The 22,850-nt window shown below is 32.7% G+C and overlaps 1 protein-coding gene across 3 annotated transcripts; it reads right to left on the minus strand.

The window, feature by feature from the left end:
• Positions 1–269: 269 nt before the first annotated feature.
• LOC139511246 (transcription initiation factor IIB-like) lies at positions 270–21,230 on the minus strand. 3 transcript variants are annotated; one of them, XR_011661990.1, is made up of 11 exons: positions 21,120–21,229; positions 17,329–17,439; positions 16,028–16,115; positions 15,004–15,108; positions 14,029–14,115; positions 13,204–13,333; positions 10,173–10,282; positions 9,263–9,357; positions 5,479–5,555; positions 993–2,644; positions 270–807 (listed from the first exon to the last, which is right to left on the minus strand). XR_011661990.1 is itself a non-coding variant. In XM_071297845.1 (11 exons), the coding sequence occupies exons 1-11, from the start codon at positions 21,137–21,139 to the stop codon at positions 2,511–2,513; spliced, it is 957 nt and encodes a 318-aa protein (XP_071153946.1). In that variant the 5' UTR covers positions 21,140–21,230; the 3' UTR covers positions 270–2,510. The 3 variants fall into 3 exon arrangements, 2 of the variants coding, with proteins under 2 accessions (XP_071153946.1, XP_071153945.1); XM_071297845.1 differs by adding an exon at positions 12,909–12,929 and having other exon boundaries at positions 270–2,644; positions 13,225–13,333; positions 21,120–21,230; XM_071297844.1 differs by having other exon boundaries at positions 270–2,644.
• Between the last annotated feature and the right edge of the window lie 1,620 nt (positions 21,231–22,850).

Here is a 22,850-nt window from a genome sequence, read left to right on the forward strand (position 1 = left end):
TTGCAGGAATAAATCACTGAACTAATTTATCAGACCATTTCATTTTACTTCCATGATCAAATCATATTTTTTTACAGAGGCAGTCCATTAATTCCATCCTCCATTCCACTGAACAAACTTTATAGAACATGCTATGGCATTAAGTAGGTGGTTGCCTAACATAATTAAAACTTAATGAGGGACTCTATAAAAATGTTTAAAACAAGGCTGCAGTTCTTCATTAAATGCAGGTATAGTTATACTAGTTAAACTGTAATAAAAACAAGATATAACAAAACAACTGTTTTATTTTCCATAAAAAATCATTTCAAAAATTACATAAATTGTTAAAGCCACCAAACAAATATTTGTTTGGCAATAATATCTATGGATACTACAACAATTTTACCAGCTGAATTTTTAATCTTACGGATCAGTATAAATTCAACATTTTGTTCAAAGCCTTGCTTACCAGCAACAAGAATAAAATGTGAAAATATGAAAAATTGAAGCACTGCATAAAATAAGTTATCATAAAAGAACATATTTTTTTTTTATGTTTTATGGTTTCAGGCAAGGATGTTTTATTTTTGAAAAAATGTTTTTTTTTACCTCCAAATTTCTTTTCTTTTTATTTTATTGTGTTTAGTGTTGCTGTCTTATTGACCTATAAACCTCCTCTTATTCCAACTCATTGGGTGACAATAAAGTCTGTATTATAGTATGAAAAAAAAATAAAGTCTGTATTTAATTGCATGCCTTTGCTCGATTAGTATTTACAGTATATAAATAACATAGCTGAGAGGGTGATAGAGCCGATTGGTACCCCTCGAAAAAGAATTATCAACCTTAGCTTCGCCTCGGTTGACAATGTTTTCTCTGGGTACCAATCGGCCCTTGGCTTCCCCTCGGTTGACAATGTTTTCTCGGGGTACCAATCGGCCCTTGGCTTCCCCTTGGTTGACAATGTTTTCTCGGGGTACCAATCGGCCCTTGGCTGCGCCTCGGTTGACAATGTTTTCTATGTGTTATTTAATTTATTATACTGAATGTCCAATCATTATTGTGGTTTACAGATTAATTTTGTTTTAAAAGTATTTTCTATGACGTCACGTAGAAACAACGGTACGGGTATAAAAAAAAAAAAAAAATTCAGCAAGATGTGTTATTTTTTTTATTTTGACAGTAAAATAATAAAATCTGAGCCAAAAGTATTCAATTACTTGATGTTGATTTTTGATTGGTCTGGACAAGAGGGAACATTAAAAAAAAATTGTCACCCTCTCATCAGCCATGTGATAGAGTAAATTAACACCCTTGTATTAGCCATTCAAAATATGGCATTTTAACGTAAAGTATAATAATAGAAAATAATTCCTTAAGTCCATGAAATAAAAAATGTTCTTCTCACATTGTCAAAAAAAATGATATCCCTCTCATTTATGATTATATGTAGGTAAAAAAAAAAATGCAGAATGGTACTAAAGGTAATATGAAAACTTACAGGTTAAAAAGAGGCCAAATTATTATGGCCAAAAAAGGGAAAAAAACAACACAAAGACTACCAAAGGTCTACAAAACACTAAATGTGTAACATATAACAAAACTATTTTACACAAGATTCCCTGTTAAGTGTGAAAGCAAAAGAACTGTATTTGCATTTCATGCACAGCAACTGAGTAATTTGTTATAAAAACATTTCCACAGAATGTGACATACATGGATTAAGACATACATATGTATTTAGACAAATGTGTAACTGTACTACAATAATCATAAAAAATAAGCAACACAGATAATATAACATAATAAAACTCATTAATATAAAGTAAATTGTCTACTTCATTTAATTTTTCATTTCCATGCCGAGGTTCCTTCATACAAATGTTGGCAACCATTTTCATTTTATATTTTAGCTCTTGTTCTTTCAATATGTCCCATTTTAATAAAAGTAACCCAATTATTCAAAATATTGTTTTCACATGTGTTGATTTATCTTTATATGATAAGATTTGTATTCAACTCTATTAGTCATGTAAATAATTTGATCTGCAGAATATATTAGTCTATGTATAACTTGCTAGCACACAAGCCTAAATTACATTATGGATGTAAAACGATTACAGATATTAAGTGATGACAAAATATTGAATATCTTTTAAGAAGCATATCATTATAAATATTTCATTCAAGTTGTATTGCACGCCATTAATTTATAACATATATGTTATCATTAATCCTTTGTTTCACTGTCAGTTTGATATAATTCAAATTGAGATCAATGCAGTCATATTTTCAGATACTAAACAACACATATTACGCTAAAAAAAGACTTATTTTCTGCAACAGAATCGATCCTTTTGTGATGAAAAATTCTCTGATCGACAGAATTCTATATTTGTTTTTAATATTTGCTCTGTTACAACTATCACAGATAGATGTAAAAAAAAAATCTTCCTGTTATCCACCAGATAACTATCTGGTTCCCACAGGAAGTAAGTTCCATCCACATCATTCTGGCTAGGGTTGACTCACTGTGTTGGTAACTGTTCTACTGGTGTAAAGAACTTATAGTCGGCAGGGAACAAGTCATGTGCTCTTGGATACATCTGTTTATAGGCCTGTCTGATTGTTACTTCTGCTACTCCAGCAATGTCACCAATCTCTGTAATATAAATCAACCATCAATATAATTATTTTGTGTGTAGAATCATGTTTTGTGTGTAGAATCGTGTTTTGTGTGTAGAATCGTGTTTTAGAGCTTTTTTCATGATCATGATTGAGCAATCATGAAATGCCGAATGGGGTCAAAATCGTGTAGTTCAGGCCTAAATCATTAATTTGGCTGGTTTCCAATATTTGTTTTAAATCTTGCACTTATTTTGAAAGTCAACAACAATACTGTAATGCAAGCATTATGAAACAAACAAAACAAGAATGTGTCCATAGAACATGGATGCCCCACTCGCACTATCATTTTCCATATTCAATGGACCGTGAAATTAGGGTTAAAACTTTGAATTGGAATTAAAATTAGAAAGATCATATCATAGGGAACATGTGTACTAAGTTTCAAGTTGATGTGACTTCAACTTCATCAAAAACTACCTTGACCAAAAACTTTAACCTGAACTTCGCACTATCATTTTCTATGTTCAGTAGACCGTGAAATTGGGGTCAAAACTTTAATTTGGCATTAAAATTAGAAATATCATATCATGAGGAACATGTGCACTAAGTTTCAAGTTGATTGAACTTCAACTTTATCAAAAACTACCTTGACCAAAAACTTTAACCTGAAGCAGGACGAACGGATGAACGAACGGACAGGGGCACAGACCAGAAAACATAATGCCCCTCTACTATCATAGGTGGGTCATAAAAACAACATCATATAGCATTTAAATAGTCACAGCTTAAATAAAATATCATATGACATGTTAAGCAGTGATTGCAATTCTGTAAGATACAGGTTAACCAACATGTTTTCCTCTTCTTGTATATTTCATTTTCCTTAATTAATAATCATTCATTCTTAACATCAATATCTATAAATAACAGTTTTTAGAGTTTTAGAAAAAAAAAAAGATAATTAAACCTTCCCTATATCAACATTAAATAAACCAGATGCTTCGCAGGGCGTAGCTTAATACGACCGCAGAGGTTGAACCCTGAACGGTTGGGGCAAGTATGGACACAACATTCAAGCTGGATTCAGCTCTAAATTTGGATTGTGATTAAATAGTTGACACAGCATAGGTTTCTGACACAGAATGAATGTGTTCTAATGAACTTTAAATTTTTGTTTTCTCTTAGAGCAATTCACTATGCTGTTCAATATTAATCCTCTCAAAAAAATGTTTGAAGAAATTTTCTTTTTATCTATGAAATTTCAAATGAGAAAAATTTAACCCAATTTTTTAATCACATCCCCCTTTCCCTTATTCGAAAACTAATCTCAATTAAAATATTCTAATGGAGTTTGCAACAATAACTACTCATTTAAATACATCATAAAATATTAAGATGTAAAAAAAACTGCTTGTTATCACTGAATGGTAAAGATTATTTAAATTTATCAGTTGGTAGTAAAAAGTGAATATACATTGTATATTGTATATAACAAAGATTTAAGTTGATTCTGGACAAAGAAAGATAACTCCAATTAAAAAAAATTCTTGCAATAAGATATTTCTTGCTTAATATTTTGGACAAAGAAAGATAACTCTAATTAAATTTTTTTTTGCTATTTCCCAATATTGTGAAATTAGATATTTCTTGCCATTGCACAATACTGTGCAATTGAAAAGACTTGCTATTGCACAATACGTAATATAATAATTTTAGATCCTGATTTGGACCAACTTGAAAACTGGGCCCATAATCAAAAATCTAAGTACATATTTAGATTCAGCATATCAAAGAGGCCCAAGAATTTAATTTTTGTTAAAATCAAACTTAGTTTAATTTTGGACCCTTTGGACCTTAATGTAGGCCAATTTGAAAACGGGACCAAAAATGAAGAATCTACATACACAGTTAGATTCGGCATATCAAAGAACCCCAATTATTCAATTTTGATGAAATCAAACAAAGTTTAATTTTGGACCCTTTGGGCCCCTTTTTCCTAAACTGTTGGGGCCAAAACTCCCAAAAATCAATACCAATCTTCCTTTTATGGTCATTAACCTTGTGATTAAATTTCATAGATTTCTATTTACTTATACTAACGTTATGGTGCGAAAACAAAGAAAAATGCTTATTTGGGTCCCTTTTTGGCCCCTTATTCCTAAACTGTTGGGACCTAAACTCCCAAAATCAATACCAATCTTCCTTTTGCGGTCATAAACATTGTGTTTAAATTTCATTGATTTCTATTTACTTAAACTAAAGTTATTGTGCGAAAACCAAGAATAATGCTTATTTGGGCCCTTTTTTGTTTAAACCAAAACTCCCAAAATCAATCCCAACCTTTCTTTTGTGTTCATCAACCTTGTGTCAAAATTTCATAGATTTCTATTAACTTAAACTAAAGTTATAGTGCGAAAACCAAGAAAATGCTTATTTGGGCCCTTTTTGGCCCCTAATTCCTAAAATGTTGGGAACAAAACTCCCAAAATCAATACCAACCTTCCTTTTATGGTCATAAACCTTGTGTTAAAATTTCATAGATTTCTATTCACTTTTACTAAAGTTAGAGTGCGAAAACTAAAAGTATTCGGACGCCGACGACGACGCCTACGACGCCAACGTGATAGCAATATACGACGAAATTTTTTTCAAAATTTGCGGTCGTATAAAAAAGCTTTGAAATTTATGCTTAATTTATTGTTCTGATCACCAATTATTTTTAAAAGAAAATATATAGCAGGGGAACTTCTCAGGAGGAAAAACCTTCTTAAAATAACAAATGGGTTATAATCACAAATTAATATTTAAGTAAAACTCAAAATATACTTTGTTTACTTATGTTGAATATGTTTAAGACACTATTGTTACCTTTTTGGTTCTTTTTGTCAGCTGAGGCCTGAGATGCCATATAAATAGCTGATGCAGCAACAGAGATAGGACTCCTCCTACAAAACAGAATCAGTAATGTTTTTATTATCAATATTCTAAACAGCTAAGAGTGTACTAAGTTCAGTCACTTAGTATGAAATAATAGCAGATGCTGTGACTTGCTACCCATTAAATGTTTATCTTTCCATAGAGATATATGTCAGTGTTCTAGTTCACACCAACTGTAAAGTCAGACATTATTGAGAGGATTTTATTAATGCGAATAATGGTACTTGGTGAGTATCCCAATATAAGAATTTAAAATTTGGTACCTAAACATTGATCTTTATGCAGATTTTTTTGTAATCGTAATACTTAAACTCACTGTTTCGTCAATTCTTGAAAATCAGAATATTATATGCCTGCAATAATTTCTAAATTTACAGCATATCAAATTTTTGTTTCAGGTATTCTTTGAAAGGATTAACCAAAAAAACCTAATTTAACAGCAATATCCAGTAAATTTTTGACACTTAATTTTCAGTTTGAAATTAAGAAGTATTTTTTAAACTAATTGCTTGTCAACAACACACATTAATTCAGGGGTGATCATCTGAAACATTTCCCTTAGCTTCCATTCTCCGCTATAAAAAAATGTTAAAATGTAACAATTTTATTTTTCATGCATCTGTTCTACAAAGTTGTAGTGGTCACATCTTGAATATCTGATCTGATCTTTTTTATATATATATCTTTATACATTACAAAATATATATTTCAAATTGATTTAAAAAGTGTAATACATGTATACAGATGCAATAATTTGACTAAGAATTAATTATGACCTGTGTTTCTCAGTTAACTAGAGGCTCTAAAGAGCCTGTGTCGCTCACCTTGGTCTATGTGCATATTAAACAAAGGACACAAATGGATTCATGACAAAATTGTATTTTGGTGATGGTGATGTGTTTGAAGTTCTTACTTTACTGAACGATTTTGCTTCTTACAATTATATCTATAATGAACTTTGCCCATTAGTAACAGAGAACTATATTTGGTAAAAATTTACATATATTTACCAAATTAATGAAAATTGTTAAAAATTGACTATAAAGGGCAATAACTCCTTAAGGGGTCAATTGACCATTTAGGTCAGGTTGACTTATTTGTAGATCTTACTTTGCTGAACATTATTGCTGTTTACAGTTTATCGCTATCTATAATAGTATTCAAGATAACCAAAAACGGCAAAATTTCTTTAAAAATTACCAATTGGAGGGCAGCAACCCAACAACCAGTTGTCCAATTCATCTGAAAAATTCAGGGCATATAGATATTGACTTGATTAACAATTTAACTTCTTGTCAGATTTGCTCTAGATGCTTTTAATTCATAGTTATAAGCCAAAAACTGCATTTTACACCTATGTTCTATTTTTAGCCGTGGCGGCCATCTTGGTTGAATGGCCAGGTCATCGGACACATTTTTCAAACTAGATACCCCAAAGATGATTGTGGCCTAGTAGTTTCAGTGGAGATTTTGTAAAAGATTACTTAGATTTATGAAAAATGGTTAAAGATTGACTCTAAAGGGCAATAACTCCTAAAGGGGTCAACTGACCATTTTGGTCATGTTGACTTATTTGTAGATCTTACTTTGCTGAACATTATTGCTGTTTACAATTTATCTCTATCTATAATAATATTCAAGATAATAACCAAAAACAGCAAAATTTCCTCAAAATTACCAATTCAGGGGCAGCAACCCAACAACCGATTGACCGATTCATCTGAAAATTTCAGGGCAGATAGATCTTGACCTGATAAACATTTCTATCCCATGTCAGATTTCCTCAAAATGCTTTGGTTTTTGAGTTATAAGCCAAAAACTGCATTTTACCCCTATGTTCTATTTTTAGCGGTGGTGGCCATCTTGGTTGGTTGACCAGGTCACGCCACACATTTTTTAAACAAGATACCCTAAAGATGATTGTGGCCAAGTTTGGATTAATTTGGCCCAGTAGTTTCAGAGGAGAAGATTTTTGTAAAAGATTAATTTAATTTATGAAAAATGGTTAAAATTGACTATAAAGGGCAATAACTCCTAAACGGGTCAACTGACCATTTTGGTCATGTTGACTTATTTGTAGATCTTACTCTGCGGAACATTATTGCTGTTTACAGTTTATCTCTATCTATAATAATATTCAAGATAATAACCAAAAACAGCAAAATTTCCTCAAAATTACCAATTCAGGGGCAGCAACCCAACAACCGATTGACTGATTCATCTGAAAATTTCAGGGCAGATAGATCTTGACCTGATAAACATTTTTATCCCGTCAGATTTCCTCAAAATGCTTTGGTTTTTGAGTTATAAGCCAAAAACTGCATTTTACCCCTTTGTTCTATTTTTAGCCGTGGCGGCCATCTTGGTTGGTTTACCAGGTCACGCCACACATTTTTTAAACTAGATACCCCAAAGATGATTGTGGCCAAGTTTGGATTAATTTGGCCCAGTAGTTTCAGAGGAGAAGATTTTTGTAAAAGATTACTTTAATTAACGAAAAATGGTTAAAAATTGACTATAAAGGGCAATAACTCCTAAACGGGTCAACTGACCATTTTGGTCATGTTGACTTATTTGTAGATCTTACTTTGCTGAACATTATTGCTGTTTACAGTTTATCTCTATCTATAATAATATTCAAGATAATAACCAAAAACAGCAAAATTTCCTCAAAATTACCAATTCAGGGGCAGCAACCCAACAACCAATTGACCGATTCATCTGAAAATTTCAGGGCAGATAGATCTTGACCTGATAAACATTTTTACCCCATGTCAGATTTGCACTAAATGCTTTGGTTTTTGAGTTATAAGCCAAAAACTGCATTTTACCCCTATGTTCTATTTTTAGCCGTGGCGGCCATCTTGGTTGGTTGACCGGGTCACGCCACACATTTTTTAAACTAGATACCCCAATGATGATTGTGGCCAAGTTTGGTTTGGTTTGGCCCAGTAGTTTCAGAGGAGAAGATTTTTGTAAAAGTTAACGACGACGGACGACGACGACGGACGACGACGACGGACGACGGACGCCAAGTGATGAGAAAAGCTCACTTGGCCCTTCGGGCCAGGTGAGCTAAAAATGGACATTTAAAAACTGTCCTGGATGTTTCTATACTGACTTCCTCTACCTATCATGTGACAAGATCAAATTCAAAAGCTCTCCTAGCTATATGTCAATCTAATTAAAATTAAATATCCATACTCATTTTTTAAGCTTGGTCGCTCGCTGCCTGGGAGCGACCAAGAATGCAAAATAATCCAGTGCAGAGATTTAATTTCAATTGGATTGAGCTCTATGTGTGGTTATTATTTACATTTATTAATTCAACTAACCCTTTGACTAGATCCATTTTTACCACTTTCCCAGCTATATGTGTGGTTATTATTTATACTTATTAATTCAACTAACCCTGCGACTTGATCCATTTTTACCACTTTCCCAGCTATATGTGTGGTTATTATTTATACTTATTAATTCAACTAACCCTGCGACTTGATCCATTTCTACCATTTTCCCAGCTCTATGTATGGTTATTATTTATACTGATTAATTCAACTAACCCTTTGACTAGATCCATTTTTACCACTTTCCCAGCTATATGTGTGGTTATTATTTATATTGATTAATGCTACCTACCCTGCGACTAGATCCATTTCTACAGCTTTCCCAGCTATATGTGTGGTTATTATTTATATTGATTAATGCTACCTACCCTGCGACTAGATCCATTTCTACAGCTTTCCTAGCTATATGTGTGGCTGCTTTCTGTACTGATGTTGGCAGACCCAAATTTGAACAGAATCTGGACTGAAATTAATAATAACATTGCTAGCTTTAATAATAATTCACTTATATCTTTTCTGACTCAAGAACATTAATAAATGCTTAGTTCAGTTAAGAAATAATTCATGGAAGCCATATATTGTTGGAAATTTACACATGGCCTGGGCCGTGATATTCGAATTTTATCCTGAGCGTGAGTTTTATTGCTTTTTAAAACAATAAAATCGGCAGAGGGTCTGCAAAAAGGTTCCAATACATGTAGATTTACGTGGGAAGTATATTGTAACAGCCATTATTATGCATATCTCTAAGTCTGCGCTAAGTATATTTTATCAAGAATTTTATCAGTGTTGTTTACAAAGCTAAAGAAGAACGTCATATTAGAATTGACGTTTAACCATACTTCAATTCTTGTCATTGCCAAATTCCAAGAATCTTGTATCTGATGATTCTAAGCTTTAGTTTAATGGTATACAATAGGACTTTAAATCCAAAGTTTATTTAACATGAATTTGTATGATCAATTCAAAATTTTAAGTAAAAAACATGACAATATTTTAAATAGTGTTACCTCCCTTTGTAACAGAACAGAAAGATTCATGCACTAAATTGAGTACAAGTTTTTGCGTGGCATGGATATGATCGTAAAAAATATTCATCAAGCTACAATTTGTACTGTGAATGCCATAGAAACTAGAAAATTGCCAAGCAGAATTAAAGTTAAATCCAGTGACTTGTCACAAGAATAAAAGTTAAACTGCATAAATGGAAACATAAGACATCTATAAGTCTTTTTATTACATACAAAAACAAAACATTTAGAACTAATCAAATCTTACCATAAAATCTCCCGTAGTAATCAGCTCTACATTTGTCTCAAGATTCTTCAGGATCAGTTTGAACACTCTACCAATCTCTTTCTTAGATATCTTGGACACAGCACATATTTCTACAAAATAGAATCAAATTAAAATTGATTAAATCAAATAAATTCAGTATATATTTAACTAAACATGTAGTTCACAACCGCTTTAACCATCCTGTTGTATAATTGAACTCTAAAGCAACAGAAGCAAGTTCATACACCAACTTGAGTAAAGGAAAAATACTGAACAAAGCAATGATAATGCTTTTTAAAAAGTAAAATTAAAGGTGTAAATCATTTTTATATCATGATTTATCAGTGTTAAGACTGAAAGCTTACAATATTCACTGTTGCTTATTTTTTTTTAAATTCTACTGATATCAAAAATAACATAAATTTAGACAGTTGAGGATACTACTTCTCTTTTTAGCAAATAGATGTCTTAAATAGTTAATATAGTAAGTCCAAATCAAAAACATCAAGATAAAATTGAGAATGGAAATGGGGAATGTGACAAAGAGACAACAACCCGACCATAGAAAAAAACAACAGCAGAAGGTCACCAACAGGTCTTCAATGTAGCGAGAAATTCCCACACCCGGAGGCGTCCTTCAACTGGCCCCTAAACAAATATATACTAGTTCAGTGATAATGAACGCCATACTAATTTCCAAATTGTACACAAGAAACTAAAATTGAAATAATACAAGACTAACAAAGGCCAGAGGCTCCTGACTTGGGACAGGCGCAAAAATGCGGTGGGGTTAAACATGTTTGTGAGATCTCAACCCTCCCCCTATACCTCTAGCCAATGTAGAAAAGTAAACGCATAACAATCGCACATTAAAATTCAGTTCAAGAGAAGTCCGAGTCTGATGTCAGAAGATGTAACCAAAGAAAATAAACAAAATGACAATAATACATAATCTGTTTTCTATTATACTTATTTTGAATGGATGTAAAATTTGCTATGAATATACATTTGTTGCTATTTACCTTTGAACGTCCTAGGAACACCTTCTTGTCGACAAGCAATGTACATACAGAATATTTACCTTTGAACGTCCTAGGAACACCTTCTTGTCGACAAGCAATGTACATACAGAATATTTACCTTTGAACGTCCTAGGAACACCTTCTTGTCCCACAAGCAATGTACATACAGAATATTTACCTTTGAACGTCCTAGGAACACCTTCTTGTCGACGAGCAATGTACATACAGAATATTTACCTTTGAACGTCCTAGGAACACCTTCTTGTCGACAAGCAATGTACATTCAGAATATTTACCTTTGAACGTCCTAGGAACACCTTCTTGTCGACGAGCAATGTACATACAGAATATTTACCTTTGAACGTCCTAGGAACACCTTCTTGTCGACAAGCAATGTACATACAGAATATTTACCTTTGAACGTCCTAGGAACACCTTCTTGTCGACAAGCAATGTACATACAGAATATTTACCTTTGAACGTCCTAGGAACATCTTCTTGTCGACAAGCAATGTACATACAGAATATTTACCTTTGAACGTCCTAGGAACACCTTCTTGTTGACAAGCAATGTACATACAGAATATTTACCTTTGAACGTCCTAGGAACACCTTCTTGTCGACAAGCAATGTACATACAGAATATTTACCTTTGAACGTCCTAGGAACACCTTCTTGTCGACAAGCAATGTACATACAGAATATTTACCTTTGAACGTCCTAGGAACATCTTCTTGTCGACAAGCAATGTACATACAGAATATTTACCTTTGAATGTCCAAGGAACACCTTCTTGTCGACAAGCAATGTACATACAGAATATTTACCTTTGAACATCCAAGGAACACCTTCTTGTCGACAAGCAATGTACATACAGAATATTTATCTTTGAACATCCACGGAACACCTTCTTGTCGACAAGCAATGTACATACAGAATATTTACCTTTGAACATCCTAGGAACACCTTCTTGTCGACAAGCAATGTACATACAGAATATTTTACCTTTGAACATCCAAGGAACACCTTCTTGTCGACAAGCAATGGACATACAGAATATTTACCTTTGAACATCAAAGGAACATCTTCTTGTCGACAAGCAATGTACATACAGAATATTTACCTTTGAACGTCCTAGGAACACCTTCTTGTCGACAAGCAATGTACATACAGAACATTTACCTTTCAACATCCATGGAACGCCTTCTTGTCGACAAGCAATGTACATACAGAATATTTACCTTTGAACGTCCTAGGAACACCTTCTTGTCGACAAGCAATGTACATACAGAATATTTACCTTTGAACGTCCTAGGAACATCTTCTTGTCGACAAGCAATGTACATACAGAATATTTACCTTTGAATGTCCAAGGAACACCTTCTTGTCGACAAGCAATGTACATACAGAATATTTACCTTTGAACATCCAAGGAACACCTTCTTGTCGACAAGCAATGTACATACAGAATATTTATCTTTGAACATCCACGGAACACCTTCTTGTCGACAAGCAATGTACATACAGAATATTTACCTTTGAACATCCTAGGAACACCTTCTTGTCGACAAGCAATGTACATACAGAATATTTTACCTTTGAACATCCAAGGAACACCTTCTTGTCGACAAGCAATGGACATACAGAATATTTACCTTTGAACATCAAAGGAACATCTTCTTGTCGACAAGCAATGTACATACAGAATATTTACCTTTGAATGTCCTAGGAACACCTTCTTGTCGACAAGCAATGTACATACAGAATATTTACCTTTGAACATCCATGGAACGCCTTCTTGTCGACAAGCAATGTACATACAGAATATTTACATTTGAACGTCATAGGAACACCTTCTTGTCGACAAGCAATGTACATACAGAATATTTACCTTTGAACGTCCACTGAACACCTTCTTGTCGACAAGTTATGTACATACAGAATATTTACCTTTGAACGTCCTAGGAACATCTTCTTGTCGACAAGCAATGTACATACAGAATATTTACCTTTGAACGTCCTAGGAACACCTTCTTGTCGACAAGCTATGTACATACAAGCAGCTGCTATTGCATCATTACTTCTGCCTTTCAAAGCTTTTCCATCATTTACTTGTTTAAACAAATTGTTAGCTCTATCCTACAAAACATTTAATTTACTAATTATCAAATGACTTATAAACTTTTTTGTTCAGTTAAATTTTGAATGGAAATGTTAATTCCTGTTTCTATGGGATGTTGACAACATATCTGGCCAGACATGCCGTTGTCAGTTTTACTCATTAGAGTTTGCCATCTTTGTCAAAGTGAAACCCAAATTTAGCCATATAAACCGTAATTCAACAATTCGTTGCAAGAATTCAGCAGCCACCCTTCTATTTCGTTATCTCTGAAAACAGTTTTTTTTTCCTACATTAAAAGAACCTGTCAGCTACTAAATTCTTTTTATATCTTTAAGATCTAGGTAACTTATCAATTTTTTGGAAAAATATTCTTTTTGCAATATGCACTCAGAGCTTTTAATTGCCACCATTTTTGTGTTACTGTAAATTAAGAAATTATTGCAAAGTTTTTATTAATGCGAATAATGTGACTTGGTGATTATAGCAATAATGAAAAGTTGCAATCTAATAAATATATGTGTATGCAGGTTATATTTAAATTGCAATAATTAATCTCACATTTTTGTCCATTTTTCAAAAATTGCAATAATAAATGCATGCAATTATTTCTGGCAGGAAGGATGATACATAAGTTTACAAAATAATGTTAATCTAACCTCAATCTATACACATAATTCTGATAAGAATGACATTTGTGTTCTAATAAACTTACAGCTATCATTTTAGGGAGGTTAAGTCTGTCTCCCATGTTTCCTATTTCTCTGAAGGCGTTTATCAAAGCTCTGTCAGCACTACTCATCTGTAAAATATAAATAACATCAATACAACTAAACAAAACTTTGCTGTTACAGAAATCATCCATTCAAAATTGCTGATACTAAAAGTTTGGATTTTTATTTCAAAAGAGTTTAGCGATATGTCATTTTCACCAAGTATTAAATATGAGATTAAAACTGCTTAGAATCTCATGAAATTCATGATAAAAATATGATAAACTTCAGCGAATATGGAATATACAACAGTATAAACTGACTGAAAATCTGCCAACATATCTGTAGGTAAGGAAGAAGAGCCCTTACAAATGGTTGCAAGCTTTTTATACTCTGATGGACTAAACAGGACAACGAACCGTTTTTAACGGGGAAACGAACGGGGAACTGGAAACGGGCCTGACAAGTACAAAAAGAATACCAGACTGCTAGAATTAAGTACATTAAAATGTAAACAGTATGTTCAGGAACATAAAAATCATCTTAGTACAATTAACAATCATAATTTGTATCGTTTTAATGTAATAATCCTGTAATTATCGATCTACAAACGCTATAGTAATCATACACTGTTTTACGGTAGTGGTACATAAAGTTCACCTGAGGTTACACACAGTTGACCTAATTTGCATAATCAATACACAAAAATCTGTGTGCCAGAAATAGCGGCTGATGCTCAAAAGTGAAAATAACAACATAAGTTACCTGGATTATACAACAATAAAAACGGTTGAACACTGGGAAAAAGGAATGAATAGGACACTGAAAGCATAATGAATTGAATTAAAAAGGTGAGAACCGGTGTCAAACTTTAAAATAGGCAAAAATCGAATCATAGCCAATAACAGGTGCTTGAAAGAAAAAACACATGTTATCAAAGGAATTTCGCTTGGCCAAGTCATTACAATATTACTTACAGTTCGTCTGTTTTTGTACATTGGTTTTCCATGTTCGTCATACGACATACTGGTCGGATCTACTTGTATCATTGTACTCAAATCTCCTCCATCTAACAAAGGATTCTGTTAAAACAAAATGTGGTATAATGTTATATATTCAACGAAACAAACACATTTTGTTTAGAAATATGCAATTTGAGACATTTTGAGAACTACAATGTACAATATCAAGACAAAAGTTGTTCTGATTTGTTTTACTCCATTCAAATTTGTAGATTTAAGAAAGAACACTTTGAACTAATTTTACAACTGTTTTGTTATTTTGTTTTTTAAATTTTGATCGTTTTATTAACATGGTTAATCTTAGTTTTCAGATTTCATAAGTTAAACATAAACATAGTTTTTTAGAATCACAAATTACTATATATATATGAATGTTACCAACAGTAGTCACGGTAGTGTTGTTAAGTATATTGTTAAATCATTACCTGAAGATTGCCAGAAGGCATGAAAGCGTCAGTGACAATATTTCAAGGAACTGTTATGATTTGATGTGAAATGCAGTTTGCAAATTTTACAAAATCATACAAATCACCCTTAACAGTTTTTATCAGACTCTGGAAGATAAAGAGCAGAAAACATGGTCTACTGGATATATATGTTGATTCTTTAATGTCTACTTATATCTTTATTCTTGTAAACCAAAGTACAATGGTACAGAGAGTCTGAGGGGTTTACAAATGTAATATGTTACTGTCCATTGACATATGCCCTCATCTCCATTTATACTTAGGAATAAAAAAGCATATCAATCAATTAATCATTTGGTTTGACACATTTGTATTAGTCCACGTAACCTAGGTTTATTTCCTACTTCGATTGAAAATACTCATAAAACCTGTTTTATTCCCAACCATGCCACAATCTAATACACATTTACATGTAAGACAGGGCAATGAATATGAGGCCAATGAATTTATGCATATCTTAAGGTATTTGATCTACATCACATTCTACCATATTATTTTTTTTAGAATCTAACCTCTGCAGCTCCCACACGAGATGGATCCTTGTTTCCCGTACTTTTCTCATTACTGAAGGTTCTCCATTCTGTACCAACATCTACAACACTGTCAACAAAAAATTAACATACATTTGTACATATGTTAAACTAATAAGCTAATATCAATTCAGTTTTTGAGACTGTTATGATATTGTAATTATTGTATTAATTTACGTTGGCCTGATTTGTGTTGTGTGGCCTGATAGTTGTTTACAGAATAATCTTAGAACTGTGCAGTTCAGAAATCACTGGAACAATCACAGAATGATTGGAACTTTCCATTTGACTTACATAATGATTCCAAAATGATCCTAATAAAAGATGCGTTATATAAACTTCTACATTTTACTAGAAACTTCCGTTGTAACTTTCTAGGACAGTCCATTCTAGAGTGTTCTAGAATTTTCTGTGACAACTATATATATACAGACACTAAAGTTAAACTCTTAGACTTAGACATTGATAAACATTAATATTCATAGCATTTGGATTGACACTTTTATTCTACAAACAACATCATACTGGATTGTGACCGTAGTAGTGAACGTAATATTCAGATTGGATTCCGAAAGATATTCGGATACAGATAAAGATAAAAGATTGGACTCACATTTTGACAGTTAAGTTGACAGTAATATTTGTGTAATACTTCTTGTAAACTTTTGTATAATAAATATTGTTAAATCTTATTATTGATTTGTGTCTTTTGTTGGCTACAATTTAAAGGTAATTTCTGGACGTAACAAGACTTCTGAATCTTACAACAAAATTGGATTTCAATTGCGAATTGAACTTATCTCACATTATGTAAATGTAAATGTCTGCATTGTGTAGCACAGATTTACAGATGTCATGTCAACACTGACATTGCGATTTCCAACAATATCATTGGCAAGTTTTGTCTGATCTATTCAACTTGGATGACCAATACGGATGGTTGTCTGGCCTTCTTCACCAATAAAAACCAGTCAAGACTGTGCTCAAAGTGACATAAAACACAAAAAATATTTTTTCAAACAACTAAGACCCCGTTATAGCTGTGGAATGTTTGATCAAAAGTGTGATGGAAAAACAGACAAATTTAACCAGGAGTACCATACTCTGGGGGATGGGTACTCTCAAAGAAAGAGTACAAATGTATGATGGTAATGATTACAACAATAAGTAACTTTATCAATCTCAACCACAAGTAATAATAATTACAACAACGATTAACTTTACCGATCTCTGACAACAAATAATAATGATTACAACAATGAGTAGCCTAAAAGCTGCCTTACCGATCTCCGACAACAAGTCCACATTCAGGACAGATCATGTCTCCAGCATGGTAATCTTCTACTAAGTTAGCATAAGGATGTTCTGGACAGCATATCTGTTTGGTCTTTGGTCTGAAAAATATACCATAAAGCTTAGCATAACTAACAGTCTACTACAACATAGTAATAGTAATTGTGTTACTGTCATTCATTGAAATATATTTATCATGTGGGGATTGTGCAACAGAAATAACCAGATGCTCCGCAGGGCGCAGCTTTATACGACCGCAGAGGTTGAACCCTGAACGGTTGGGGCAAGTATGGACACAACATTCAAGCTGGATTCAGATCTAAATTTGGATTGTGATTAAATAGTTGACACAGCATAGGTTTCTGACACAGAATGAATGTGGTCTAATGAACTTAAAATAATTTTTTTGCCTTTGAGCAATTCACTTTGCTGTTGAAAAAATGTTTGAAGAAATTTTCTTTTTATTTATGAAATCTGAAATAAGAAAAATTTAACCCCCCACCCCCCATTTTTTTTTTCACATCCCCCTTTCCCTTTTTCTAAAACTGATCTCCATTCAAATTTCTAATGGAGTTTGCAACAATAACTACTCATTTAAATACATCATAACATAGTAAATTTAAAATGTAAAATAAAGTGCTTGTTATCACTGAATGGTAAAGATTGTTTTAATTTATCAGTTGGTAGTAAAAGTGAATATACATTGTATATTGTATAAAACAATGATTTAAGTTGATTCAACTACTATTCTGGACAAAGAAAGATAACTCCAATTGAAAATTTCTTGCTATTGCACAATATTGTGCAATTAGATATTTCATGCTATTGCACAATACTGTGCAATTGAAAATATTTGCTATTGCACAATACTGTGCAATTGAAGATTTCTTGCTATTGCGCAATAGTGGCAATTGAAAATTTCTTGCTACTGCACAATACTGTGCAATTGAAGATTTCTTGCTATTGCTGAAGACTGTGCAATTGAAAATTTCTTGCTATTGCACAATACTTTATATAATGATTTTGGATCCTGATTTGAACCAACTTGAAAACTGGGCCCATAATCAAAAATCTAAGTACATGTTTAGATTCAGCATATAAAAAAAGCCCAAGAATTAAATTTTTGTTAAAATCAAACTTAGTTTAATATTGGACCCTTTGGACTTTAATGTAGACCAATTTGAAAACGGGACCAAAAATTAAGAATCTACATACACAGTTAGATTTGGTATATCAAAGAACCCCAATTATTCAATTTTTGATGAAATCAAACAAAGTTTAATTTTGGACCCCGATTTGGACAAACTTGAAAACTGGGCCAATAATCAACAAGAGCTGTCAAAATGACAGTAAACCAGATTCTTTAACATTTATTTGTGTTCTGGCATTTATCAATATTACAAGGACCAAAACTCCTAATAGGAAATTTTAAAAGGTTTCGTTGAACGGTTCATGAGTAAATGCACAGACACAACATTTTTTAAACTTTCAAGAACCGTTACTCCTGAACGGTAAAATCAAAATCGTCATTATTAAACTTGAGCTTCATTTTGTTATCAGTAACAACATATTAAAATTTTAAAAGGTTTGGTTGACTGGTTCATGAGTAAATGCATGGACACGACATTTTTTAAACTTTCAAGAACCGTAACTCCTGAACGCTAAAAGTAAAAATCATCATTATTGAACTTGCCCTATGTTATGTTGTTTACATATATAAACTTTGGATTTACAGATATTTTCAGTCATGGCTCAACCATTTGGGTAAAGGGCAACATTTGGGTAAAGGGCAACATTTTGCATAAAGACACGATTACTGATATATTATCAGAATAAAAGTTAACAAACTTCAAAGAGTAGGATCTTTAGAGGCCATTATATTTGTATTGACTATTTAGTTCTAATTTGAACAATGGTCTGAAAATGTTGCCATTTATGGTCAGATATATTTTCGTACCTCATATGAATTCCTACTAGGCATGCCTACCTCATATGAATTCCTACTAGGCATGCTTTCGTACCTTATATGAATTCCTACTAGGCATGCTTTTTTAATGGAAAGTATGACATCACAATGCCCAGTGTCAGTTTACTGATGTAGAAAAAAAAACCAAAAAAACTTAAGACTTTTAACTTAAAAGGGGGAAAGTTCATTATATCTAAAAAAAACTTTTCTAAAAGAGGTGTCCAATTATTTTTAATAATAAAGAAGATACAAGTCCAGTAATATAACAAAATTCTTGGACTTATTTGAACCATATACCAGTAATGCCAGATAGATTTATAGTTCTTTGGGAAAAGTTTCTTCAAATAATATATAATAATATGTGCTCATTTGTTACTTTGTACAAAAAACACCAACAGGTACCACAACACCAGTAGTGTCACTTCCATGATTGACTTTCTTCAATGGAAGTCACTTGAAACTCGCAGAACATCAATCAAATAACAATGATGTACAAAATCTCACACAAACTCATTGCAGTACATGTAGATCTAAACCTTACCTTATACCACAGCCAGTCAAAAACACCAGATTCAGAATGATTCACCAGTTCCCTTCAATACGAAACATTCAGCACTAGAACAGATTACTTCAAGTACAGCTTTCTTCTATTCACAGTTGAACTGTGGAATTTATTTCCACTAAACGTCATCAGTGTTAAACCCTTGATCAGTTTAAAATACTGATCCAAAGTCAGTATATTTACACGGGTGTCATTCGGTTCAATGAGAGAAATGATCGTGAAAGAATATCTAACAGTGGTCAAGTATTGCGAGACGATCATGAAAGACATTTAATGTTAATTCTAGTTCAGAATCTGTGAAAAAAATCGCTAAATTTTAAAAACATGGAACAAATCGGAACAAAAAAATATATCTGTAATATTTAAAATATCATTTTGGTTGGGCTTTTTTGCGGGGAAAATCGCGAAAGATGTATGGAGCATGTCATTTTTAAGTTCCTAAAAATATGATTTGCTTGACCTGTACTTCCTGCCACAAGATTGATGATTCTAAATGGAATGTACACAAAGCAATGGAGGCCGGAAGTGGGATTTTGTGAAGTTTTAGACATGAAGTCAGGATTGAAACGGTCATTAGAAAATTGGCATTTTTTTAGCAATACATGTACTTACCTTTCGACATGTTTTTTTATTCAAAAGAGTAGAAAAAACGTATTCTGCACTAATTTTCTACGCTTGAAGTAGCATAGTGACGTCAATTAGTAGTTTCCGGAATCCCCGTGAGTTAAGTTCAAACACAAATACCGAATGAACAAACAAGATGACCGATTTTTGACTACGGTAGGATAAATATGTAAATGTGTGGGTTTTTTTGTTTTTTTTTTCGACAAAATTATTTTTGAATTATTGCACTCATGAATTGTTATATTTTATTAAGAGTCTGTTTACGATGCATCGACGTATAGTCATCAATGTGCTGATGGATCGTCTTATGTCATGATGTAGATGTAGAAAAGGTGATTTTAACAAAAAAAATATTTCTATCATAATTTTAAGAAACATTAAAACCCCTCATCACAGGAATAGTCATTACATTGAGGGGTTACCCCTCATTTGAAGGGTTGTTCTGATGATTATCCCCAACCGACTAAATATAAAATAAATTCTTAACGGGCGATGAAAGTGGGGTGATTTACTCAGATAATTTAAACAGGTAACAGGTCTATAGGGGGATGTTTCAATTTTTCTAGGAAAGTCTCTTTTCCACAATTCTGTTATTGGGTAGTTATTGTCGCATACAATGTGTGTCTTACCCTCTGCTTGTTGATGCCATGATTCGAAATGACGATTCGGCTATTTCTGATTTCTGACGGTAAAATTAATTTATATATAGCGGAAATTTTCCCGGATTCCGGGTTTCCCTAATGCCCTGACACTAATACCCTGACATATGTCACGACCAATACACATTGACTTTCGCAATGTCTTTTCCAATATTTATTCTTTTTCGAAATTCCAATGTGATCTACATTACATCTTTGATACATTTCCACAGGTCGATTAGAAAAACAGGAATGCAAATAAAATCGATCAAAAATAAATAGTTTTGTTTTAATTTCAAAGGGATGACTTAACTTAACATTTAGAACCAGAGACATCTTGGTGGCTCATGAATTGCTTTTAGATTTTTACAATATATTATGTGTCTCTGATAAATTTAAAATCAAATATCGAATTTTTTTTATTTGAAAACTTCGATATTTAATAACACACCGAAATGGGCTGATGATAGACTGAATATGAAACTATGACAGCTATATTGTCTTATTAAACGTTCAGTGGTAAATATTTATTGAATTGTCAGGACTGGAACAATTAAAATTTGAATTCACTGATAGGCTCTGCAAAGCAGATTCTTTTTGGTTTTTCAGCTCCATATGTATTTATGCACCAACCATCCATCTTTTCTGTGGGAAAACAGGTTTTTTTTTTCTCGACACAAACACTCATTTTGAAAATATCAAAAACATACAGGAACTAAAATTTCAACAATATTTTTTTCCAATTCAATGTTGAATCCCTTTTCACCCTAAGTTTCAATGAAAACCAACAAATGGATTTATTTTCAACTTTCCTTCTGAAACATTTAAAAAAGAATTAAAAAAATAGAATCTGCAATTTATCTAGAAAATCAATTTCCCCACCACAACAGATGAATGGCAGGCGTCTTATAAAACTTAGTTTCCCAGTGTTCCTGGTAAAAAAGGTCAGCCGAAGCAAGGCATAATTATAAGTATGAGTTGATACCTAAGTATCTTTAACAGGATTAAGTTACTACCTTAAATATCGTTGTCTTCGGAGGTGTTGACACATTAGATATCTTTGTCTGATGGAGGTGTTAAACATTATACATCTTTGTCTGACTGAGGTGTTAACAGCTTAGATATCTGTGCGATGGAGTGTTTACACCTTGAATATTTTAATCTGTCGGAGGTGTTAACACATTAGATATATTTGTAAATCGAGGTGTTTACACCTTAGATATCTCTGTCTGGTTGAGATGATAACGCCTTAGATATCTTTGTCTTCGGAGGTGTAAACACATGAGATATCTTTAAACGATGGAGATGTAACCACCTTAGACTTTGTCTGATTGAGGTGTTAAACCTTATACATATTTGTCTAATTAAGATGTTACCAACTGAGATATCTTTGTAATATGTAGATGTCACCAATTTAGACCAATTTTATCTTTGTACGATGGAGGTGCTTTAACATCTTAGATATCTATGCCTGATGGAGGTGTTAACACCTTCAAGATATTTATCTGATGGAGGTATTAACACCTTATACATCTCCGTCTGACTGAGGTGTAAACACCTTAGAGATATTTGTCTGATGGAGATATTAAAACCTAATGTATTTTTGGCTGATGGACGTGTTACCACCTTATATATCTTTGTCTGACGGAGGTGTTTAAAAAAACCTTATATATCTTTGTCTGATATAGGTGTTACCACCTTAAATAACATTGTCGGGGGGAG

Source organism: Mytilus edulis, chromosome 2, assembly GCF_963676685.1.
Source record: "Mytilus edulis chromosome 2, xbMytEdul2.2, whole genome shotgun sequence".
NCBI classification, from domain to species: domain Eukaryota; kingdom Metazoa; phylum Mollusca; class Bivalvia; order Mytilida; family Mytilidae; genus Mytilus; species Mytilus edulis.